This window comes from Chiloscyllium punctatum, chromosome 45 (assembly GCF_047496795.1).
Source record: "Chiloscyllium punctatum isolate Juve2018m chromosome 45, sChiPun1.3, whole genome shotgun sequence".
In the NCBI taxonomy this organism is placed as follows: Eukaryota; Metazoa; Chordata; class Chondrichthyes; order Orectolobiformes; family Hemiscylliidae; genus Chiloscyllium; species Chiloscyllium punctatum.
This window is the reverse complement of record NC_092783.1, coordinates 47,292,041-47,314,704: the sequence shown is the minus strand read 5'-3', so window position 1 is coordinate 47,314,704 and position 22,664 is coordinate 47,292,041. Positions and strand designations below refer to the sequence as shown.

Here is a 22,664-nt window from a genome sequence, read left to right as displayed (position 1 = left end):
ACACCTCTTAATTATGCAAGCAGTTCAGACAAACACTCTTAATCCCATCAGAAGTAGCAGCCAGCATTTAACTCATTTTCCTGTCGCCCAGGACAGAAGCCCTTCAAACCTTTGTGTACTATACATAAAAGAATGTTAACACGATAGTTATGGAATTTTAATATATGTAAGAACTGTGTATAAAGGCGCTCTTGCAAGAACTGTATTTCAGGATTCTATTGCTGCGTTGAACTTGTGCTGTGATTGCTGAATAAAAGAGGCTATTTTCACCCCTCACCAATTCCGGTTGTTATTTGAACACCATCCCACAAGATGAACATTGAAACCTTTCTCAGATTTTAGAAGAGCAATCTTGCTGCCTTAATTAAGGAAACACATTACACTGTACTTAATACGAAGAAAAAGTGAATATTTCTGAAGACGTGCCTGGAATTAGTGCCCAAGAAGCATGAGCTTGGCAACCTGGCAGAGTACTCCAGTATTCATATCTGGAACTGTGACAGTCCTATTGAGAATTATGAAATTAAGTGAAATGCATGTATTAATTTGTAGGCACCAGAAAAGTTACCTGATTGTTCCAAAAATTCACTAGTTCATTTGTCTATAAGGAAAGGTAAGCCAACCAGTCATACTCTTGGTTATATGGATTTTGGTCATATACAAAGGCATGAATAATATTAGGTCATGTACTATCACCTGATGAAGGATGTTGTGGTCCTCTTCGCCAAGCTGGGAATTTATGTTGCAGACGTTTCGTCCCCTGTCTAGGTGACATCCTCAGTGCTTGGGACCCTCCTGTGAAGCGCTTCTGTGATCTTTCCTCTTGCATTTGTAGTGGTTTGAATCTGCCGCTTCCGGTTGTCAGTTCCAGCTGTCCGCTGCAGTGGTTGGTATATTGGGTCCAGGTTGATGTGCTTATTGATTGAATCTGTGGATGAGTGCCATGCCTCTAGGAATTCCCTGGCTATTCTCTATTTGGCTTGTCCTATAATAGTAGTGTTGTCCCAGTCGAACTCATGTTGCTTGTCATCTGCATGTGTGGCTACTAAGGATAGCTGGTCGTGTCGTTTTGTGGCTAGTTGGTATTCATGGATGCGGATCGTTAGCTGTCTTCCTGTTTGTCCTATGTAGTGTTTTGTGCAGTCCTTGCATGGGATTTTGTACACTACATTGGTTTTGTTCATACTGGGTATCGGGTCCTTCGTTCTGGTGAGTTGTTGTCTGAGGAGTAGCTGTTTGTGTGTGTGCTGTTATGAGTCCTAGTGGTCGTAGTAATCTGGCTGTCAGTTCAGAAATGCTCTTGATGTATGGTAGTGTGGCTAGTCCTTTAGGTTGCGGCATGTCCTCATTCTGTTGTCTTTCCCTTAGGCATCTGTTGATGAAATTGCGGGGGTATCCATTTTTGGCAAATATTTTGTATAGGTGTTCTTCTTCCTCTTTTTGCAGTTCTGGTGTACTGCAGTGTGTTGTGACCCTTTTTTGAATACTGTCTTGATGCAACTACTTTTGTGTGTTGGGGTGGTTGCTTTTGTAGTTTAGGATTTAGTCTGTGTGTGTGGCTTTCCTGTATACCTTTGTGGTGAATTCTCCGTTAGGTATTCTCTGTACCATCACGGCTAGCAATGGGAGTTGGTTGTCCTTTTCTTCCTCTCTAGTGAATCGGATTCCTGAGAGTGTGGCGTTGATGATCTGGTGTGTGTTCTCTCTTTGTGTTTTTAATGATTACAAAGGTGCCATCCACATATCTGACCCAGAGTTTGGGTTGAATTTGCGGTAAGACTGTTCTAATCTCTGCATTACCGCTTCTGCTATGAGTCCAGAGATTGGTGAGCCCATGGGTGTGCAGTTGATTTGTTCATATATTTGGTTGTTGAATGTGAAGTTTGTTGTGAGGCACAGGTCCAGTAGTTTGAGTATGCCGTCTTTGTTGTTAGGTTCAATGTCCTGTTGTGCGCAAATTCGCTTCCCACGTGGTTAAAGATGCCCTCCAACGCATCTCGTCCAAATCCCGCACCTCCGCCCTCAGACCCCACCCCCCCAACCGTAACAAGGACAGAATGCCCCTGGTGCTCACCTTCCACCCTACAAACCTTCGCATAAACCAAATCATCCATCGACATTTCTGCCACCTCCAAACAGACACCACTACCAGGGATATATTTCCCTCCCCACCCCTTTTCCGCCTTCCACAAAGACCATTCCCTCCGTGACTACCTGGTCAGGTCCACGCCCCCAAACAACCCACCCTCCAATCCTGGCACTTTCCCCTGCCACCGCAGGAACTGTAAAACCTGCGCCCACACCTCCTCCCTCACCTCTATCCAAGGCCCTCAAGGAGCCTTCCACATCCATCAATGTTTTACTTGCACATCCACTAATATCATTTATTGTATCCGTTGCTCCCGATGCGGTCTCCTCTACATTGGGGAGACTGGGCACCTCCTAGCAGAGCGCTTTAGGGAACATCTCTGGGACACCCGCACCAATCAACCAAACCGCCCCGTGGCCCAACATTTCAACTCCCCCTCCCACTCTGCCGAGGACATGGAGGTCCTGGGCCTCCTTCACCGCCGCTCCCTCACCACCAGATGCCTGGAGGAAGAACGCCTCATCTTCCGCCTCGGAACACTTCAACCCCAGGGCATCAATGTGGACTTCAACAGCTTCCTCATTTCCCCTTCCCCCACCACACCCTAGTTCTAAACTTCCAGCTCAGTAACTGTCACCTTGACTTGCCCGGACTTGTCCTACCTGCCTATCTTCTTTTCCACCTATCCACTCCACCCTCTCCTCCTTGACCTATCACCTTCATCCCCTCCCCCACTCACCCATTGTACTCTATGCTACTCTCTCCCCACCCCCACCCTCCTCTCGCTTATCTCTCCACGCTTCAGGCTCACTGCCTTTATTCCTGATGAAGGGCTTTTGCTCAAAACGTTGATTTCGAAGCTACTTGGATGCTGCCTGAACTACTGTGCTCTTCCAGCACCACTAATCCAGAGTCTGTTCTGTATGTCCAGCAGGTTGGCTGTTGTTTCTCTGGCTAGGGTTTTGTCGATAGAGGTGAACAGTGCCGTTACATCGAATGAGACCATGGTTTCTTCCTTGTCTATGTGTATATTTCTGATGTCCAAGAATTCCTGTGTTGATTGTATAGAATGTCTGGATCCGCTGATCGGGTGTTTCAGTTTCTGCTGTAGTTCTTTAGCCAGTTTGTGTGATGGTGTCCCTGGTAGTGATACAATGGGTCTGAGTGGGATGTCTGGTTTGTGCACTTTATGTAGTCCATAGAATCTGGTGGTGTTGTTGCTTTCAGGTTTCATTCTTTGTAGGTCAAACCTGGTTATCTGTCTATTTTTGTGTAGGTTCCTCAGTGTATTATTTATCCTATTGGTGAGCTATGGGGTGGGGTCAAACTCCCTCTTTTGGTAGGTGTTGGTTTCTGCAAGTAGTTGTGCTTTTTGGATGTTGTCTGCTTTGTCCAGGATGACCGTCATTCTGCCTTTGTCTGCTGGTAGTATGATTATGTTCTTATCGTTTCTTAGTGATTTTAGTGCTTCCCTCTCCTTGGTGTTGAGGTTATGTGTTTGTCTTTTCCTTGTTATCAGAGGTACGATACTTTGTCTCACTGTTTGTTGTGTCTCTTCTGTTGGTCCATTGTTCCTGAGTGTGCATTCTAGTGCTGCTAGGAAGTCTGCTGTCTTGGCGTCCCTGTGGTTGTAGTTGAGTCCCTTAGCCAGTATAGTTCTTTCCATGTCTGTGAGCTGTCTGTGGGAGGGGTTTCTAACCCAGGTGTGTGTTGTGGTGTCCTCTCTGTTGTGTGTTAGTTTGGCCGTTTTTTTAGTGCTGTTTTTTTGCGGTGTGTGGGCCTGTTCTATGGTCTGGGTCCATTTCTGGTTGGTGGTTTTTGAAATTAACGATTTTTGGCACGCAATTTCTTGTCTGTATTTGTGAAGTCTGTGTTGTGAGCGTCTGTAATCATTGCCCGGATCATCCTGAATCCGTTCTGTCTGGCTGTGTCCCTGGCTTGTGGGTTGTTGACTGGTGGTCTGTATCTGACACATGGTGGAAGGATTCGATTCTCCTCTCAAACTTTGAACCTGATGAAGGAGCAATGCTCTGAAAGCTAGTGTGCTTCCAATTAAACCTGTTGGACTATAACCTGGTGTTGTGCGATTTTTAACTTTGTACACCCGAGTTCAACACTGCCATCTCCAAATCATGCTTTTGTCAGTGTCGTCCACATCCTAAGAACAAACAAAATAAAAAGCAATACCATCCCCATGATTCCAAAAAGAGAACATCTCACTTTGTTAAATAGTTGCATTTGGCATATTGATAACTATTATGATATCAGAAATTATGCATAAATCTAAATGAATAAAAGTCAGGTGGATTGCTTTACAACAGAGCTGCTCATTTTTTTTCCCGTGAGGGGCCACATTTAAATTTTTGTCTCACTCAGGGAAAGGTGGGTGTGGGTGAAAGGTAGGATTGGGTGTTGCTATTTTGCTCTGGATATGGGATGTCATATTTCAGAAAAATGAGGTTTGCTAGGACAGAGACCTAATTGGGGATGGGGTTGAGGGAATTGCCAACAATAAATTGATAATTTAAATGATTGATTTATAGAAATGGCCATTCCAAAAGTACCAAAAGAGATCCAATAAATCAAGTCATACTTTTTCTGTAAAGCAGAACTGGTGAGAGAAAATGACTAAGTCCCAAGTTAAATGGTTGACATTAAGCTGCTTGCTGCTCTTTCAATCAAAGATTGTTTTTTTTATTGCATTTGCTTCCCTTCGGTTCAATGTCAGCAGCTCTTTTCAAAATCTTCCACTCAGTTAGTTTATTTTTTAACTTTTGGTTTACTGGGCAACATCGAACCTCTTAGTCACCTGCATTGTGGTTCATGGAGTTTCTTTTGTAAACTTATGCATAGATGTTTTGAAGAAGAATAATTAGGTGCACTCTGTTCAGTTTAATTTTTGTATTAGCACCAGTAAGATTTTTATTTGACATAGAATCATTGTTTGTGATGCCAATATATTTGTTGCTATTCCACCTCCGATCTGGGTGTATGTTTCCAGGGAGAAGAAAAGGGACTGTAGGAGATCCTCACATCTTGTTTTAATTAATGAACCCATGAAGTTAATGACAAGTTTTCTTTTGCCATCTTGCTGAAGTTGCTTTAATTCCTAAAGTAAAATATTGTAGATACTGTACTTCTGAAATAAGTAAAAACAACGCATGCTGGAGAAACTCAATAGGTCTGACAGTATCTTTGGAGGATGAAATGGAATTAACGTTTCAAGTCTATATGACTCCTGAAAACCAAAAGTGGTTGCAACAACCTAAAATCTATAAGTGGAATTAGAATTCTAGCTGTGGCTCAATTACTTAAGTTATTTACCAAGACTAGGCTGACTGTAAATATACCAGATTTTATTTACGGGTCTACATTTCTTCTGGAGAAGCCTATGTAAAGGAACAAAGCCAATCATGCTTCAAGGCTTAAAAGTATTTCATTACTTGTTTGCATATGGGGTTATTTGTATGGATTGATTAATGTTTTACAACTGGTGATCTATTAAATCCAGTGTTGAATTTTACATGACCTTTATGTAATGCTGGAAGGATGCAAGAGAGTTTGCACTTGTTGTGAATATAATTGCATAAGTGGAATGATTTTAACTCATGCCCAGCAAAAAGTGCATTTTAAGCTAAAATTCCTTCTTTACATTTGCTGCCTACCTGCCATATTTTCTCTAAATTTTCATTAGCAACCAAGGTTGATGTCTGAAGCAAAGAGGTTGGTAATGCATTTAGGTGGAACTGTTCTATACGATAATAACATGCGGATCCTAAATCCATTTTAATTCCAACTAAACCCCATTCAGTAATATTTGGATGGGTTTCCGTTTTAAGTCAGAAGTGATGTTTGAAGGGCATGCTCTTGGAAATGCTCCAATCATTGGTATCTGTTTACATTTCCACAGAAGATTTTACTTTGGAAGTTTTTGTTGTTCTTCTACACCTTCAACAAAAATATCTGAATATCATCTTGGTTCTTTAATTCATTTTGGATGAAAAGAGGAAGATTAACTGAAGCCACAGCACCAAGGTGGGCAGCTGTATAAGGGCAACTGGCCACATGGAAGGGCTGCCTGCAAGAGGACTTACTCATACTTGTCTTCCACGGAGTCACTTATTAGGTATAATATTGCTGTGGACTTTGCTGCAGTATCCGACTTTACAAACTGCAGTTGTAGATGCTGCCAGACCTACAGAATACAATGTTTTGCTTCTATTAAATGCAGATTTCAGAAGTGTCCCAATGCCATGCAATCTGTCAGTCAAGAACACACTTCAACAGGAAGGGTTACCACTTAATTTGCTGATCAGTGATCACAGTCGAGAATGTGGTGCTGGAAAAGCACAGCAGGTCAGGTAGCATCTGAGGAGCATGCGAATCAATGTTTCGGACATAAGCCCTTAATCAGGAATGAGGCTTCTGGGCTGGGGAGGCTGAGAGATAAATGGGAGGGTGGTGGGGTTGGGGGGAGGTAGCTGAGAATGCGATAGGTAGATGGAAGTGAAGGGGAAGGTTATAGGTCAGGAGGGTGGAATGGAATGATGGGAAAGGTGATGGATAGGTCAGGGGTTGGAAGCTTGGGACTGGGATAGTGTGGGGGGAGGGAAAATGAGGAAACTGGTGAAATCCACATTGGTCCTGTGTGGTTGCAGGGTCCTAATGCGGAATATGAGGCATTCTTCATCAGGTGCCAGGTGGTAAGGGTTTGGCGATGGAGGAGGCCCAGGACCTAAATGTCCTTGGTGGAGTGGGAGGGGGAGTTGAAGTGTTCAGCCACAGGGCTGGTTGATGTGGGTGTCCCAGAGATGTTCTCTGAAACAATCTGCAAGTAGGCGTCCTGTCTCCCCGTTGTAGACGAGACCGCATCAAGTGAAACAGATACAGTCAATAACATTGGAGATACAGGTAAATTTTATGTCGGATGTGGAAGGATCCTTTTGGGCTTGTCACAGCCATGATGTTGTATAGTTCTGAGTGCAGTACTAATAGCTGGCATAACTATTTTGTTTTGCAATATTACCTCTTCTGTATTTGACTGTTTCATGATGACCAAATCATAGAATCCCTACAGTGTGGAAACAGGCCATTTAGCCCGTTGAGTCCACACCAACACCTCAAACAGCATCACACCCAGAACCACCCCATTCCTGTTACCCTGCATTTCCCCATGGCAAGTTCACCTACACTGCACATCCCTGGTCACTATGGACAAATCAGCATAAGCAATTCCACTAACCTGCACATCTTTGGACTGAGAGGAATCTGGAGCACCCAGAGAAAACCCACATGGAAACAGGGAGAGTGTGCAAACTCCACACAGACAGTGGCCTGAGGATGGAACCCAGGTCCCTGGTGCTGTAAGGCCTCCGTGCTAACCACTGAGATACAATGCTGCCCTAGATGTATAAAAGTGCTTTACAGCCAGAAAATTACTTTGAAGTTATGGCATGGCTGTTGGGGACAAAGGCTAAAAATTGAATATGAATTATGATGCCTTTATGTAACTTTAGTTTCTTGACAAAAGATGCAATCTAAGCTATCACTACATCAAATCATTATCCAATACAAACTATTCAAATAAGGTTTTTAGTGCCTGGATGTTTCTGACAGTTCTCTGGAGTATAGCCCACTTAAGTGCCTTCAACAAGGAAGTTTGTTCAATCTTGTTGCATCAAGTTGAATGCACATACAGCAAGGACAGAGGGAACCATTCCAAATATGACTTGGGTAAACCTGAGGAAAGCACAGAGCTGAGAGGGCACCCAGAGATATTTAGGACCATTTACTTTGTTCAGGGTTTGCCTAAATTTAATCATTCACCACAAAAATCCCGCCCTTATGTAAACTACTTATAATAGTCAGAGCATTCACTTGCAATTAAAAGCCTGTAACCCTTGGACTAACCTCACTTTTGATTTTGCGTTTATAATATACAGATGCTGGAAAACTCTGGCTCATACTGTGTGTGGAGAGAAACAAGAGGTTTGTGTTTCAAGTCCAGGATTGTTTATCAGAACTGAAGAGAAATAGAAGAGTAAGAGGTTTTAAGTGGAGTAGGCAGGAAGAACGAAGGAGAAGGTCTGTGATAGGGAGGAGACCAGGGATGCTGAAATGAGAAAAAAGTTTAGTGATACAACAGTTCAAAAGATTGCAATGTATATGGTAGATGTGAAAGATTGTATGACACTGCAAGAAAGAAGAGGAAGTGAGTTATTCTGGCCAATATTTATCTCTCCCATCAATATCAAAAACATAGTGCTCTATTGGTTCTCACAATGCACGGCAAACTCTCACAAACAGCACAGGTTGCTGCGTTTTCTATGTTTCAACAAAGATTACATTTCAAAAATACTTTATTTGTTGTAATGCACTTTGAAGTGTCCATCATTTGTGAAAGGTACTATGTAACTATAAACCTTTTTGTTTTTAAAAATGCACATAGCGTCATAGGGATGTACAACATGGAAACAAACCCTTTGGTCCAACTTGCCCATGCCGATCATTTATCCTAAATTAACCTAATCCCACTTGCCAGCACTTGGCCCATATCCCTCTAAACTCTTCCTATTCATATACCCATCCAGATGCCTTTTCAATGTTGTAATTGTACCAACCTCCACCACTTCCTCTGACAACTCATCCCATACAGCAGGACTGGAAATCAAGCAAATGTTATTCTAAGTAAACATTTGGTATTGACAAATACACCTTACAAATACAAATACACTCCAAAAAATGTTTGGACATTCTTTGAACTGACATCCAAAAATATTGTATATTGAAAGTAATCTCATTTGATGGCCTGCATAAGCTTGAACAATTGCAATAGCATAGTTTAGCCAGAGGTAGAAATTGGGCAAGTGTGCATGCTGTACATTACGGGAGAAATGCATTCCAATAAACATTTAATTTTATATGGTTATGCATATCTAATGGTTTAATTACCTCTGAAACGTTTTAAGTGAAATGAAGCAGATCATGCGGGTAGATGCCCTTCAAATATTAAATAAATCAAGGCTCTTGTTTGGACTACTATCTGCAACACGTGCAGTTAAAGTGGCCAGTTATATTGCAAATGACCCTTAAGAGAAGGTCTAGTGGTATTGTTGCTGGGTTCATAACCCAGAAATCCAGTAGTATTCTGGACACCACAGTTTTAATTCTACCCGACTGCTAGTGGGATTTAAATTCAATAAAGAAAATCTAGAATTAAAATTCTAGTGATACCTATGATACCATTGTTAAGTGCCTTGAAATCCCATCTTGTTCATTAATGTTCATTTAGGGAAGGAACAATAAGAACTGCCCTCTTTATCTGGTCTAAACAAATGACTCTAAAGCCACAGAAATGTGGTTGATCCTTTTTCTGCTCCCAGAAGTGATCCTAGCAAGCCACTTCATTGTCTCAATAGCTAGAAAGTCTCAAAAAAGGACTAAAATTGGATGGATCATCTAGCATCAAACAAGACACACAAGAAATGACAATGGCAAGCACAATCATGTCGACCCTACAAAGTTCACCTTCTCACTTATTGGGAGCTAATGCCAACATTGAGAAAGCCTACTTACAGACAAGTCAAGCCACAGGCTGACCTAGCTTTACTCTCAGAATTCTACCTCCCACAGTATTTTAGACAACACTTATCACCATTGCTGGGCATGTTCTGGATCACCAGCAGGACTGATCCAGCAGAGGTGGTGGCACAGTGGTTCACAGTGATAGGGGATTGTCATAGGAATTCTCAACATTGACCCTGAATGCAATGAAGTGTCCATGGCATCAAGTTGAATGTAGGCAAGGAAATGTCCTGCTAGCTAACTAACAGTCCTGCGAACAGAAAACTCCTGTCTGTCATGTTGCATAGCTTTACTGTTGAGCTAATGGGATAGTCATTAAACAGATCTAGCAGCTGAGGATTGGGCATGTGAGATGCTGTGGGCCATCAGCAACGGAGTTGTAATCTAACATAATCTGCAACCTCATGGCCCAGCTTAATCTGCACTCTACCATTTACCTTCAAGCCAGTGGATCAACCCTGTTTCAATGAAGAGTATAGGATGGCATGCATCACACAGCATTGCAAACATCTCCAGCCAGAGATTGTGAATTGATAATCCATCTTCGCCTCATCCAAAGGTCCCCAGCATCTCCAGTACCAGTCTTCAGACAGTTCAATTTACTTCACCTGATCTCAACAAATGTTTAGAGGCATTGGATACTGCAAAGGCTATGGACTTTGATAACATTTACAAAAATAGTCCTGAAGATGTGTTCTAGAAGTTGCCTGTCCCTAGTCAAGTTGTTCCAGTACAGCTACAACATTGGCATTTATCTGAATGTGTAGAAAATTATGATAGGTGTTATTCTGCACGTAGAAAACAGGGAAAATCCATCCCAGCCAATTACTGCCCCATCTGTCGACATTCATCAATAAAAGGATGGAAGGTGTCCTCAATAGTGCTATCCAGCAGCACTTGCTTAGTAAAAGCTTGCTCACTGATGCTTGGTTTCAGTTCTGTTGAGGATACACGGCTCCCGACCACCATTGCAGCATGAGTTCAAACGTGAACAAAAGAACTGAATTCTAGAGATGAAGTGAAAGTGGCTGTCCTTGATATCAAAGCTGCATTTAACCAAGTGTGGCGTCAAAGAACCCTAGCAAAATGAGAATCAATGTGGAAAGCTCTCCACTGGTTGGAATCATACTTAAGCACAAAGTAAGATGGTTGTGTTTGTTATAGGTCAGTCACCTCAGTTCCATGATATCGCTGCATGTTTTCCTCAGGATAGTGACCTAGGCCTAACCAAGTTCAGGTGCTTCATCACATGCCAGACCGGGCAAGGATGGCAGTTTCCTTCCTGTATAGGACATTAGTGAACCGAAACATTTTGTCAACAATTTCATGGTCATCATTTAAACCCTTATTTCCAGTTTTTTAATTGAATTTGAATTCGACCATGTGCCATGGCAGAATTTAAAACCAGGGACCCAGAGCATTACCTGGGTCTCTGGATTTGTAGTTTATCAATAATTCCACAAGGCCATTACCTCCCCTTAGGAAGTCCCCTGCTATAAATGTATTGGGAATTATCATCGACCAGAAATTGGACTGGGCTAACCATATCAATATAATAACTACAAGAGCAGGTCAGATGCTTGGAATTCTGCAATGAGTAATTTACCTCCTGACTCTGAAAACCTGTCCACCATCTGCAAGAATACTCCCCACTTGCCTGAGTGCAGCTCTGACAACACTCAAGAAGCTTGACACCATCCAGGACAAGGCAGCCACGTGATTGATACCACATCCACTCCCTTCACCACTGACTCTCGGTAGCCATTGTGTGTACCATCTACAAAATGCAGTGCAGAAGTTCCCCTTAGACAACACCTTCCAAACCCACTTCCACTTCCATTTTGAAGGACAAGGACTGCAATACATGGTTAAAAACTACCACTTGGCCATTAAACATTGACCCAGCCAACTATGTCCACATCACATGAAACAAATGATTAAATAAATAAAATGTTTATGCTAGATCTCAATGGCATGTCTGCATGTATTTCTCCTGCTTGACCTATCATCTCGGCCTGCTCCTGCCCCACTAAACTCATCTCCCCATACCATGCCACTGTCCTATCCCAGCTGGTGTCCCCATCAGTACCCTTCTACTGACACACTCATTCATTTGGCTGAACTGGTCTTCACCCTCAATAGTTTCTCCTTTGAATCCTCCCACTTCCTCCAGACCAAAAGGGGAGCCATGGACCCCAGCTATGCCTGTCTCTTCATCAGATACGTGGAATAGATCATCTTCTGCAGCTAAACCGGCACCATTCCCCACCTTTTCCTCTGCTACATTGATGACTGTATTGGCGCCACCTCCCACGAGGAGGTTGAACAGTTCATCAACTTCACTGACACGTTCCACCCCAATCTTAAGTTCACCTAGCTAATCTCTGATACCTCCCTCCCCTTCCTGAACCTCTCCATCTCCATTAACAGTCACTGACTCAATATGGACATCTACTACAAACCCACCGATTCCCACCCTGCTTCCTGTAAAACGCTATCCCTTATTCCAAATTCCACCGCATCTGCTCCCAGAAGGACCATTTCCACTACAGAAAATACCAGATGGCCTCCTTCTTCAAAGACAGCAATTTCCCCTCCCCATGTGGTTGGTGATGCCCTCCTGCACATCTCATCCACTTCCCGCACCTCTGCCCTTGAATTTCACTCCCAACCGCAACAAGGACAGAAACCCCTGGTCCTCACCTTCTACCCCATCAACCTCCAGATATATTGCATCATTCTCTATCATTTCTGCCTCCTACATACAGACCCCACCACCAGAGATGTATTTTCCTCCCCACCCCGATCCACGTTCTGTAAAGACCATTCCCTCAATGACTGACTTGTCAGGTTCACGCTCTCCACCAACCCATCCTCCCTTCCTGACACCTTCCCTTGCCACCACACCCCCCCTCCCCCCCTTACCTCTATCCACGGCCCCAAAGGAGCCTTCCACATCCGTCAGAGATTTACCTGCAATTCCACACACATCATTTGCTGTATCTGTTGCTCCCAATATGGTCTCCTCCATATAATGGGGAGGCAGGACACCTACTTGCAAATGCTTCAGAGAACATCTCGGGGTCACACACGAAACAACCCCACTGCCTCGCGACCAGACACTTTAACACACCCTCCCACACCCCAAGGACATGCCACCCCTGGGCCTTCTCCATCACCAAGCCCTTACCATCTGACACCTGGAGGACGAGCGCCTCATCTTCCACCTTGGGACTCTCCAACCATGTCGGATCAATGTGGATTTAATCAGTTTCCTCATTTCCCCTTCCCCCACCTTACCCCAGATCCAACCTTCCAACTTGGCACCGCCATCTTGACCTGTCCTACCTGTCTATCTTCCTTCCCACCTATCTGCTCCATCCTCATCTCCAACCTATCGCCTTCATCTATCTATCGCATTCTCCGTTACCTTACCCCCAGCCCACCCCACTCACAGTTATCTCTCAGCCTCCTGGCCCACAAGCCTCATTCCTGATGAAGAGCTTATGCTGGAAACGTCAATTCTCCTGCTCCTTGGATGCTGCATGACCAGCTGTGCTTTTCCAGCACCACACTCTTGACTCTGCATGTATTCCTCTTGACCACTACATGAGAAAATTACAAAATATTTATAAAACGCTAAGCTTAACAAACTGTGTATTTTGCACAATAGAACAAATTGCATAAATTTGAGTTACAGTTAACTGTGGCTCATTGTGCTAAAGTTGGATCCCCCCCCCTCATCGTTTTTTTTTGGTGAGAACTTAGGTTCTTATTATTCCATCCTATTTTTTTAAAATAACTTTCATTCATTTTTAAAATAACTATAAATCTGCTTTTCTCCCAATAAAAAGGCAACAGTAATTGTTACTTTGAAATGTTGTAAATTGATGTTCAAATGTGGCTGAACTAAACTTTCAACACATTCTACAACAGGAAGTGGGCAGAGGCCTTTAACGGAAAGTATGTTGTGATAGTGGGGGGGGGAATGTCCCAGTTTTGTTAGTCCCTTGTTTTCATTCACATACAAGTAAAACAATTTTAATGTTGAGACACATTTTAAATTGGATATTTCAAACTCTGGGCTGTCTCTACAAAAGTATCGTTGATGTGAAAATATGCCTTGAAGTGGAGATAGTGAAGGACAGAAGTATAGAAAGAAACTGCAAATTCTTTTTTTCTCAAAGTTCATGTTCTGCATAGTCATTTTTGAGAATTTATAAGGAAAATAATGTGTAGCATTTGAATATTATATTTTATGTTATATTTTGTTCAAGAATGGAACAACTGTTTCATAATTCAATTCATTTCCTTGATCTATTGAAATTTTAGCTTGGATTATAGGCAGATTTTTGTTGCCATAAACCATCAATTAACACTTTGATGAAACATTCAGATTCCAGACTATGAACAGCACCATGAAAGATTAGCTAGAGATGTTTAATGTATTGTGCTGATGGAAGCCCAGCATTAAGTTAATGATAGTTAATGTGATGCAGCAGATTAACTTCAATTCAGGCTCACAATCCAAACATTAATTACCAGTAAGCATGAATGATCTTGTGCCATAAGCACTGCCTTTCTTTTCCCTTTCATTTTTGAAGCCATTGTTTTGACTGTCTTAAACATATGTGACCTCCATGAATACAGATATTGATAAGCTAAGCAATAAGCTCCCTATCATATCAACAGAGATATAGGCCTTGGTTAAATTCTTTTCATTCTGGATGGAGGTGGGGTCTTTTAACAGTGAGTAATTCCCCTCTCCTACCGAAAGCCCACTAGAACAAGCCAGCGGACACTGATGAACTGACTGGTGAGCTTCTCGTTCTATCCAGTACTGTGCAAGAGAGGTCCACCATGTCTGAAGCTGCTGGCCAATTGGGCAGCCATTGGGAGCTGGAGAGAGTTGATGGAGTCCTACACTATGTTGCCACAAAGACAGTGACTGGTGAGAATGACTGTTCAGGGCAAGATTTGCAATTTGTAGGGGAGGGTGGCAACAGTGAGAGTGAGGGAGGTCAAAAGTTTTTCTCCCTAATCCATGTTCCGAATCTCCCCCAGAGATCTTTAAATGGCACAGGGCATAAAGATTGCCTACACATGGACCCTTCCATACAGAACTTGATTATTGAGGTGGTGGGAAAAGCGTGCTTAACCCGGGTGCAAATACATCTCATTATTTGTCCTTTCTGCCACTTCCTAGGGAGGGGAGAATCCTGCTTATTAAATATGAGAGAATTTCAGCAAAAATGCAGCGATTTAGTTTTATTTAAAATCCTTGCAGATCAGTTTGCATCTCCACTGGATATAAATGTCTGAGTGGAGCTAACTTACAGAGCCTGTAGGAAATTATTCAACCTCTGCCACCTTCAAACCAAAACCAAAGTCACCCCAATGACTGTCAGTATGCAGATGATGCTTGTGTATATGACGAAGTACTGAAGAAGTGATCACAACATGAATGTGGAATCTTCAGGAGAGGGGAAGAAGGAAAAGGGAAAAATGAGGAAATAAGTCCAAGCTCCAGTATCTAACACTGCAATTAATTTATGCAGATTAAAATACACGTTAATATGTCTGGAATAATTTCATTTTGGGATTCACTGTACTAATTAGGGCAGGAGTTCTGCAGTCAACATGCCTACATAAAAGCAAAATACTCGATGCTAGAAATCTGTAATAAAATGATAGAATGCTGGAGAAGCTCAACAGATCTGATAGCATCTGTGGAGGGAGAACCAGAGTTTGTTTTGTCTTCACTGAAGAAGAGTCACGTCAGACTCAAAACGTTAACTGTTTCACTACACAGATACTTTCAGACTTGCTGAGTTCCTCCAACATTTTCTGTCAATATAACCAAACAATTCAGATATAGCAGCAGAAACTTTAGAAAAATTGTTCTTCTTGCATTATTTTTTTTGTGTATGTTGAAGTTATTTAGAGCAACATCCTTGCAACCAAGATAGTTTTTGTTAAACAACTGTACTGGCACAGAAAATTGATTTTTACAGTGACGTGAGAAGTTCATTCTTTCAGATTTTAGTTAAACAGTTTTGAAAAAAATAATTAGGCTTTTTTTAAACTTTGTTTCTCTTTATTTTCATCATTCTTCCTCTTTTTATTTTGCATCCAGTACCTGATTTAACATTGAGTTAAATATTCTAGTTGTCAATCCCCTGTTGAGACTCATTAACAAGTCTTCAATTTGGTTAAACAGTCACTTGCCCTGTTCACACAGGTCCTGGATCCCAGGCAGAGGGCCCCATGTCATCTTGGCTCTATATGCAGAAAGATCAGTGGAAAAATGCTTCGAAGTCTATGGGCAAGTTCCAGTCCAATAATTGGCTATGTTCGTTTGCCAATCATCAAAGCCAAAATTCAGCCTTTTGTATTACTTATGCAAAACGCATTGAGCACCAGTATATTTTATATAAGTGGAGGTTTATAATGTTGCAATATTCTGTTATTCTTATAATAATTACTTTTAGATAAACCAACTGCTTATCCCTATCCTGAAGCAGTTTACTTGGTTCCATACTTGCCAAAGGGCCTTTAGAAATTTTCCTAAGTAACAATTAACCATTTTGTGTCTTTTAATGGTGTCTTTATAAGGCTAGGTGATAGCATGAACCTGATACTATTGTGACTCATCGTTTAATTACATATTTTCAGCACAAAAAGCTGAATGGCAAATAACAGTGAAAATTACTGGCTAATTCTTATTGCTTTCTCACTAATGAAATGTAACTTGAGGTTTGTCCACACAGTCTGAAGATCATGAGGCAGGAACTCTTTATTCCTCTGGCATCATCTTACTACAATCATAAAGGGAAATTAAGGTTAAACAAAGTATTTATGTGGAATTGAGCCATCTGGTTTACACTGGCCTAAAGATTCTGTTTTTCTGTCTGCTCCTTCACCCCATCAGCCTTGTTTCCCCAAAAGACACCCTCTTTTCCAGAGATGGTCTGTTCACCTGTTCCAGCTGGCAATCCCTCACTCTCTCCACCTGGTGGTGAATGTCCTTGCACAATTGCTTGCACTCTCCAGCAAGCCCTTTGCTGTAGATTGGAGATTCTGTGAAGTGAAATAGCATTAATAATGATGACAACTGAATGATAGATGAAGATTACCTTTTGGAATTTTTTGGTATGAATGGATCAACTGTTCAATTGAGAAGTTTGAGCCATTGAGAAGTTCTATTGTTCGTGTGACTAATTATAGGTCCCTAATTATTGTAAAGGTGTAAAGTGTTTATCTTTCAGAAACAATGTTTTAATATTTTGATTTTAATTCAGGTAAGACCACGAGACTGTCGAGCAGAAGTAGACGATTTGGCCCATTGAGTCTGCTCTGCCATTCATTGAGATCATAGCTGATCTGAATGCCCAAAATTGCTTTCCTATTTTATCCACGTAAGCTTTGGTTCAATTGTTTATTAAGAATCTGCCTACCTCAGCTTTGCATATACTCAACAACCCAGCCTTGGCAGCCTTCTGCGATAAAGAACTTAATAGATTTACTATGCACGAAGGAAACAATTTTTCCTCCTCTTTGTTTCAAAATTTTGATCCCTTACTCTGCGATTATGCTATCAGTTTGTAGACTGTCCCACAAGAAGTAACCTTTACACACAAACCCTGTCAAGCCCCCTAAGAATCTTGTACATTTCAAGAAAGTCTCTTCTTATTCTTCTAAACTCCAATGAGCACTCACCCAATCTATTCAATCTCTCCTCATAAGAAAATCTCTCCATATCCAGAATCAAATGAGTGGACCCTCTTTGAATTACTTCCATCTGTTAAGTTTTTGTCCCCTCACCTAACCTGTCTATATCCTTCTGTAGACTCTACTTTCCTCACTACATGCCTTCCCACCATTTGTTTGTTTGTCATCTGTGAACTTGGCAATTGTACGTTCATTTCTGTCAACCAATTCATTAACATATCTTGTAAAATATGAGTAGGATGAGTACATTATGTCTTATGGTAGAGGTTACATGATGCACCAAGCCAAGAAGGTCATTTGTACATGATAGAATTTTAGTCCCCTTTTTCATAATAAAGAAACTTGAATTTTTAACTGAGTTGTCTAACCTACCAGCCTTGTACATTATTGTTCTTGTACATTAGCAGAACTGTTTGTTATTCTAGATAGATAGTCCCTCTTTTTGTTTTGTTAGTCTCTGCATGCATGGCACATATTTGGGTTGTTGACCTTTCCTCTAACAGGTTCTGATTGGAATGATGTGCATTCTGAGCTTTCACCTTGTTTTTCTCATTTAGCCTCATGTTTTATATCTGGAATTGAAGATATATTCATGCTAGCATTGGTACTGGGTTGTCTGATTTAATTTGTCCTCTTTGGGTGCACATCATTCTACAGAGCCTGAACTTCACCTTCAAGAGTTTTATTTTTGGAATGTCACAAAGCTGATAATGTTGTAGGAAGCACCAGTGTCTATCTAGCACTACATTTTTGTTTGCACTCGTTCTGCTGTCTACTTCAGAGTAGATACAACTTTCTCTTGGAGTAAGTTGGCAATTTTAAATCTAAGGTGTAAATTGAATTTTCTGAATTTTTAGCATCTTTCAGGTCCATTCTTTTCTTTTGATTTGTCAGCAGCATCATCTGACATTTCTGTGGCAATTGTCTCTTTAGTTTTATAGGCATTTTTAATCTTCATTCTAACTAGTCACTTGCACTGAAAATGATTTAGTTTCTTGCAGTTAAAATTTTCCCAATGGTTAACATGATTTCTGCATCTTACATAATTATCCGTGAAATATTTATAACTTGTCCTTCAGCCTTGATCTTGCGGCTGGCTCTTCTATGAATACTTGTGTTTCTTCAAATTATTGAATTTGATGTCTAAGTTGTTTTTCAACATCGTGGACAGTACTGAGCTGCATATCAAAATAATTGATAGGACTGGACTGCTTCTCCCCATTATGAAAAGACTTAAACTTGTCTGTTCTCCATTGTATGTGCCATAGCTGATGTACTGAAGCTCAGAACTTCTACACATGCTTATAACTGCCTGGAGAGTCAGATTCTCTTCTCTTAGCAGTCGTGTTGTAATGGTTCTGCTGTTTTTAGGTTCAACTGTTTATTGGGCAAATTCACAGGATTCTTGAGCTATGTTAATACAGTCATGTTCATACCAATGGACTCACCTGAGCTTTAATATTGAACAAATACCATTCACAAGTTTGTTCACTTGGGATTCAAAGCATACATTCAATGCTTCAAAATTTCTGCAGTCTTTTTTTTTTCCTGTTCTTTTGGGATTTAAGTTGGAATAAGGACTTTCACAGTCTCTCCCCAGCAGAAATGAGAGTTTGGTTAATCATAGTTACTGTGCTTATTAATTAAATCCGTTGCAACCACATATTTATACCATTGATTTAAGTGATATTTAGTGTAGCTTTTCAGTTGATTAAAATTCCTATAGATGCAATTGTCTCAATTTAGAATGAGCAGGGAATATGTTGGTTTTATCAGTTCTCAAGTTAATCAGTTTTTTTTTGATTGCTTTCAAATAATGTTTGCCTGGAATATTTGGATCCGTGGTACAACAGTGCAGAGAAAACAGCAAGTTGTTCAGCCTGAATAATTTACTTTGTAACTATTTGACAATACATTCTAATTATTTAATTTACGATGAAACACAAAACTGCATTGATGTACCAGTGAAAAGACAATATGTTTTGTTAAGCTAATAAGAAATTATGCAATCAATTCCTCAAGATACAGTATAACAAAAGACACAAGGAAACTTAGTATTCAGCACCTGTGGAGAATGAAGACTTCATCCATCCTTGTCCCAGATCAGTTTTTGCTTTGCTGCAGTCCAACTGGTTCCACTAAGTTGGCACCTAATTTGTGAATGTTTCTAATCAAATAATTGGAACTTTTAAACCTAAACCAGTGCTTTTCCATTTTGGGGTTAGAATGTTGCTAAGACCCTGGGCTGGAGTGGAATTGGAGATTGTTGTTAGAGCAGGGAAGAACTGTTTTAATCAAAAGGTTTTTAGGTGAAAAGCACCTAACTTCCTGTTGGTCCTTTTTTAGGACAGAATTATAAGATTAAGCAATTTGCCCAGGCCCTCTGGTAAAAGAAATTACGAACTTTACAGGGACCTCTCAACTGCTAGCCTTGGCTAGAGCTCAACAGCAGCTATTGTTCTATCAGAGGCCATAAGTCCAATTTTTGCAAACCAAAGTTTCAGCTCTGAGAACTGTTTTTAACTGCACCCAGTGTATTTTTAATTAATTAAATTAATCGATTAATCCCAGTCTATAGAAACTTTTTATTATATTGCAACCTTGGTCGAACTCCTGAAGCAAGCTGCCCATAAATATCTTACAGGTTAGTCATACATCATACTGAATCATTTATGAAATCAGAGTGGTGCTATCTTACCATTGGTATATTGAATTGCCTTGGGATATTGAAGATTTCAAAAAAACTCAAAATTTCGTTTCACATTGTTTTGGAAATGCTATTATTGTATTTAAGTCCCCTCCCCAACCATTAATACCAAAAGCGCATCTCCCTAACACACCTACAAATATTGATCTATAGCTTCCAAGTTGTTTTCATTTTTTTCCCCAACTCTCTTTTGTTTCCAACTTTCATTTCCAACTCTCTGCTTTTCAAGACATTAATATTACAGTATTATAGGTGTTGGGTTCCTTTTGATCACTTACTTAAATAACACTCGATATATGTTATGTAATCATCCATAAATTCATAGCAACCAAACTGCATTCTCTATCATAAACTAAAATCCACAAGTGTCCTGCCAGCAGAGGTCACTTCCCTCTCCATTGCCCAAAAGTTTCAGCCTAATTATAGCATCTGGCAGATAACTCCATACGAACTCTGATTCAAAAATGGTTATGATAGTTCGGATGTGAGATCTGAACTCCTTGAGCCAAAGATTAATATAATATTCAGATCGCTGATTATGTACTGCTAGCCTTTGGCTCCGTGTCACACTTGACTTTGATTTCGAAGGAAGATGCTATGGGTTCATGTCAGGGACTAAAGATTTGGTCATTTAAACAAAAGAGATTTGGTCATATCTCTGCTGATATTTCAGTGCAGTATTGAGGAATTGCTGCATCCTTGAGGGTGAGATGATTATCTAAGTTGACCGGTGAAATAAGGAGTTCTGTGGTCTCCTGATGAACACTTATCCCTCAGAGAAACTAAGGCCAGGACAAAAGTGACTGCTCTTCAAATGTATTTAATTAGATGTAAAGTGCTTGGCAATTCCTGACAACATGAAAGATGCCCTATAAATTTCATTGTATTTGTTCTGGTTCAGCTTAAAAAAAATGTATTAAAAAGCAATTGCTAAAATGGAATTTAATGGAGCTATGACCCTAAAAGTTAAGAATGTAACTTAAGAACACGAATAGGTGATGCAGCATCCCCAACCTGCTCAGCTCAAGACTAATCTAGATTTTAACTTTGATGATTGAATTCATTCTCAGTTTGAGTACTTCAGGTATTTCAGAGGGAATAACTATAACAGGATTTGCTGACAAAATCATTTTCAGTTACCCCGAAAGTACCTTCTTTTGACAGTTTTTCATTTTGATTGCTTTGGTTGAACTTTACATTGGGAGATACAAAGGAAATATTCTGAAAAGGCTACTACATTAAGGAATTTTGGAAAAAGAAAAATTTTGTGGTATCGTTTTATTACATTTTGAATGCTACTCAGTTAAATGCAGATTGTATTTACATTGTAAAGATGCAGTGTACTTTTATTAACTTAAAACATCCAGTGTTCCTGTCAGTGATGCAACATACATTGTGTCATGTGTGGAGATTTTGCAAGACTTTTAATCCTATTAACCAAACCTGTTAAAAGGGTTACAAGCTTGTATTCACATTCTGCAATGAAAAATCAATTACATTATGTGTAAAATGATGGGACACAATGGATTTGGGTATTTAAGTGTACTAGGAATTAAAAATATACATTGAATTGAAATAATGAAATAAATTATTGATTGTTATAATGTGGAATAGAATTAAAACTGAGTATTTAAATGTTTAGCCATTAAAAAGGTGATGGCTGCTGACAAATACAATACCATTTGCATTTTCTTGAGAATTTCATAATACTTAAAATGGCTGTAATAAATCAACACGTATATTTGAATTTTGTATTTAAAATCTTGCAGGAGGAAGTGGCTTTGCTTTGTTGAAACACATAGAAGTAGAAGGCAGGAAGGAGCTGACCTCACTCAGCTTGTGTATGCATGCAGATAGCTGATTAGCCACAGATGGTGTGCAGCACAGCAGCCAACAGCTCCAGAGCTAGACTGTCAACTACACCATGTTAAACCGGCTGCCAGCAGTGACTTTCTATATGGCAGTGGAAGATAGATACACAGCCCATGTGTAAATAAGAAATTTGGTGACAGAAGCGAAGAGGTAAAGTGCATAGAGGATTACGTTGTTAAACATTAACAACAACTGAAGTAAAAGCAAACAGCTGCAGCTGATCCAGGAATAGCGAAGACTCTTGCATGTGTGGTGTATGATGCCCTTTTCCTGCCTCACGCAAGGCAACTCCTGTCTGCATTGGGAAATCGCAGTACAGTGGTCCTGTGTTTAAAGCTGTCGGATCTGTTAAATAGCACACTAAGTCCTCCAGGATATTCTAATGATTTTTGAACACCAAATTAAGTCATTGGGTGACGTGGAATACCAGTATGAGCAGTGGATATTGCAGCCTAGATGAAGATTTAGACTATTTCTTTACCGCTAAGACTTCATTCTTTAGGAAACCTCAGAACAAGCATTTAGAAAAGGTAACATTTTTAATATACAATGAAATTAAATGCTGTATTGACTTTGAAGTTGGTAAGAATTCCATCCTTTGCCTCAAAAGATTTTTGCAGTTATAGCAACCAATTTAATTATATAATACACAAAATTGTTACTAATGTTGAAAGAAAGCTA

The 22,664-nt window shown here is 40.5% G+C and overlaps 1 protein-coding gene across 3 annotated transcripts in view; it reads left to right on the top strand.

The window, feature by feature from the left end:
• The window catches only part of rassf5 (Ras association domain family member 5), a 125,844-nt gene that overhangs the window by 28,693 nt on the left and 74,487 nt on the right, over nucleotides 1-22,664 (top strand). The window contains exon 1 of one of the 3 annotated variants that reach the window (XM_072563679.1): nucleotides 21,993-22,133. The exons of 1 other annotated variant lie outside the window; for it this stretch is intronic. Coding sequence is in view for 1 of the 2 variants with exons in the window: in XM_072563678.1 (XP_072419779.1) it covers nucleotides 22,415-22,513 (99 nt within the window). In the remaining variant the exon portion in view is untranslated. Of the gene's footprint in view, nucleotides 1-21,992; nucleotides 22,514-22,664 lie in introns of those variants that run through there. One more of the 3 variants, XM_072563678.1, reaches the window with a different exon arrangement.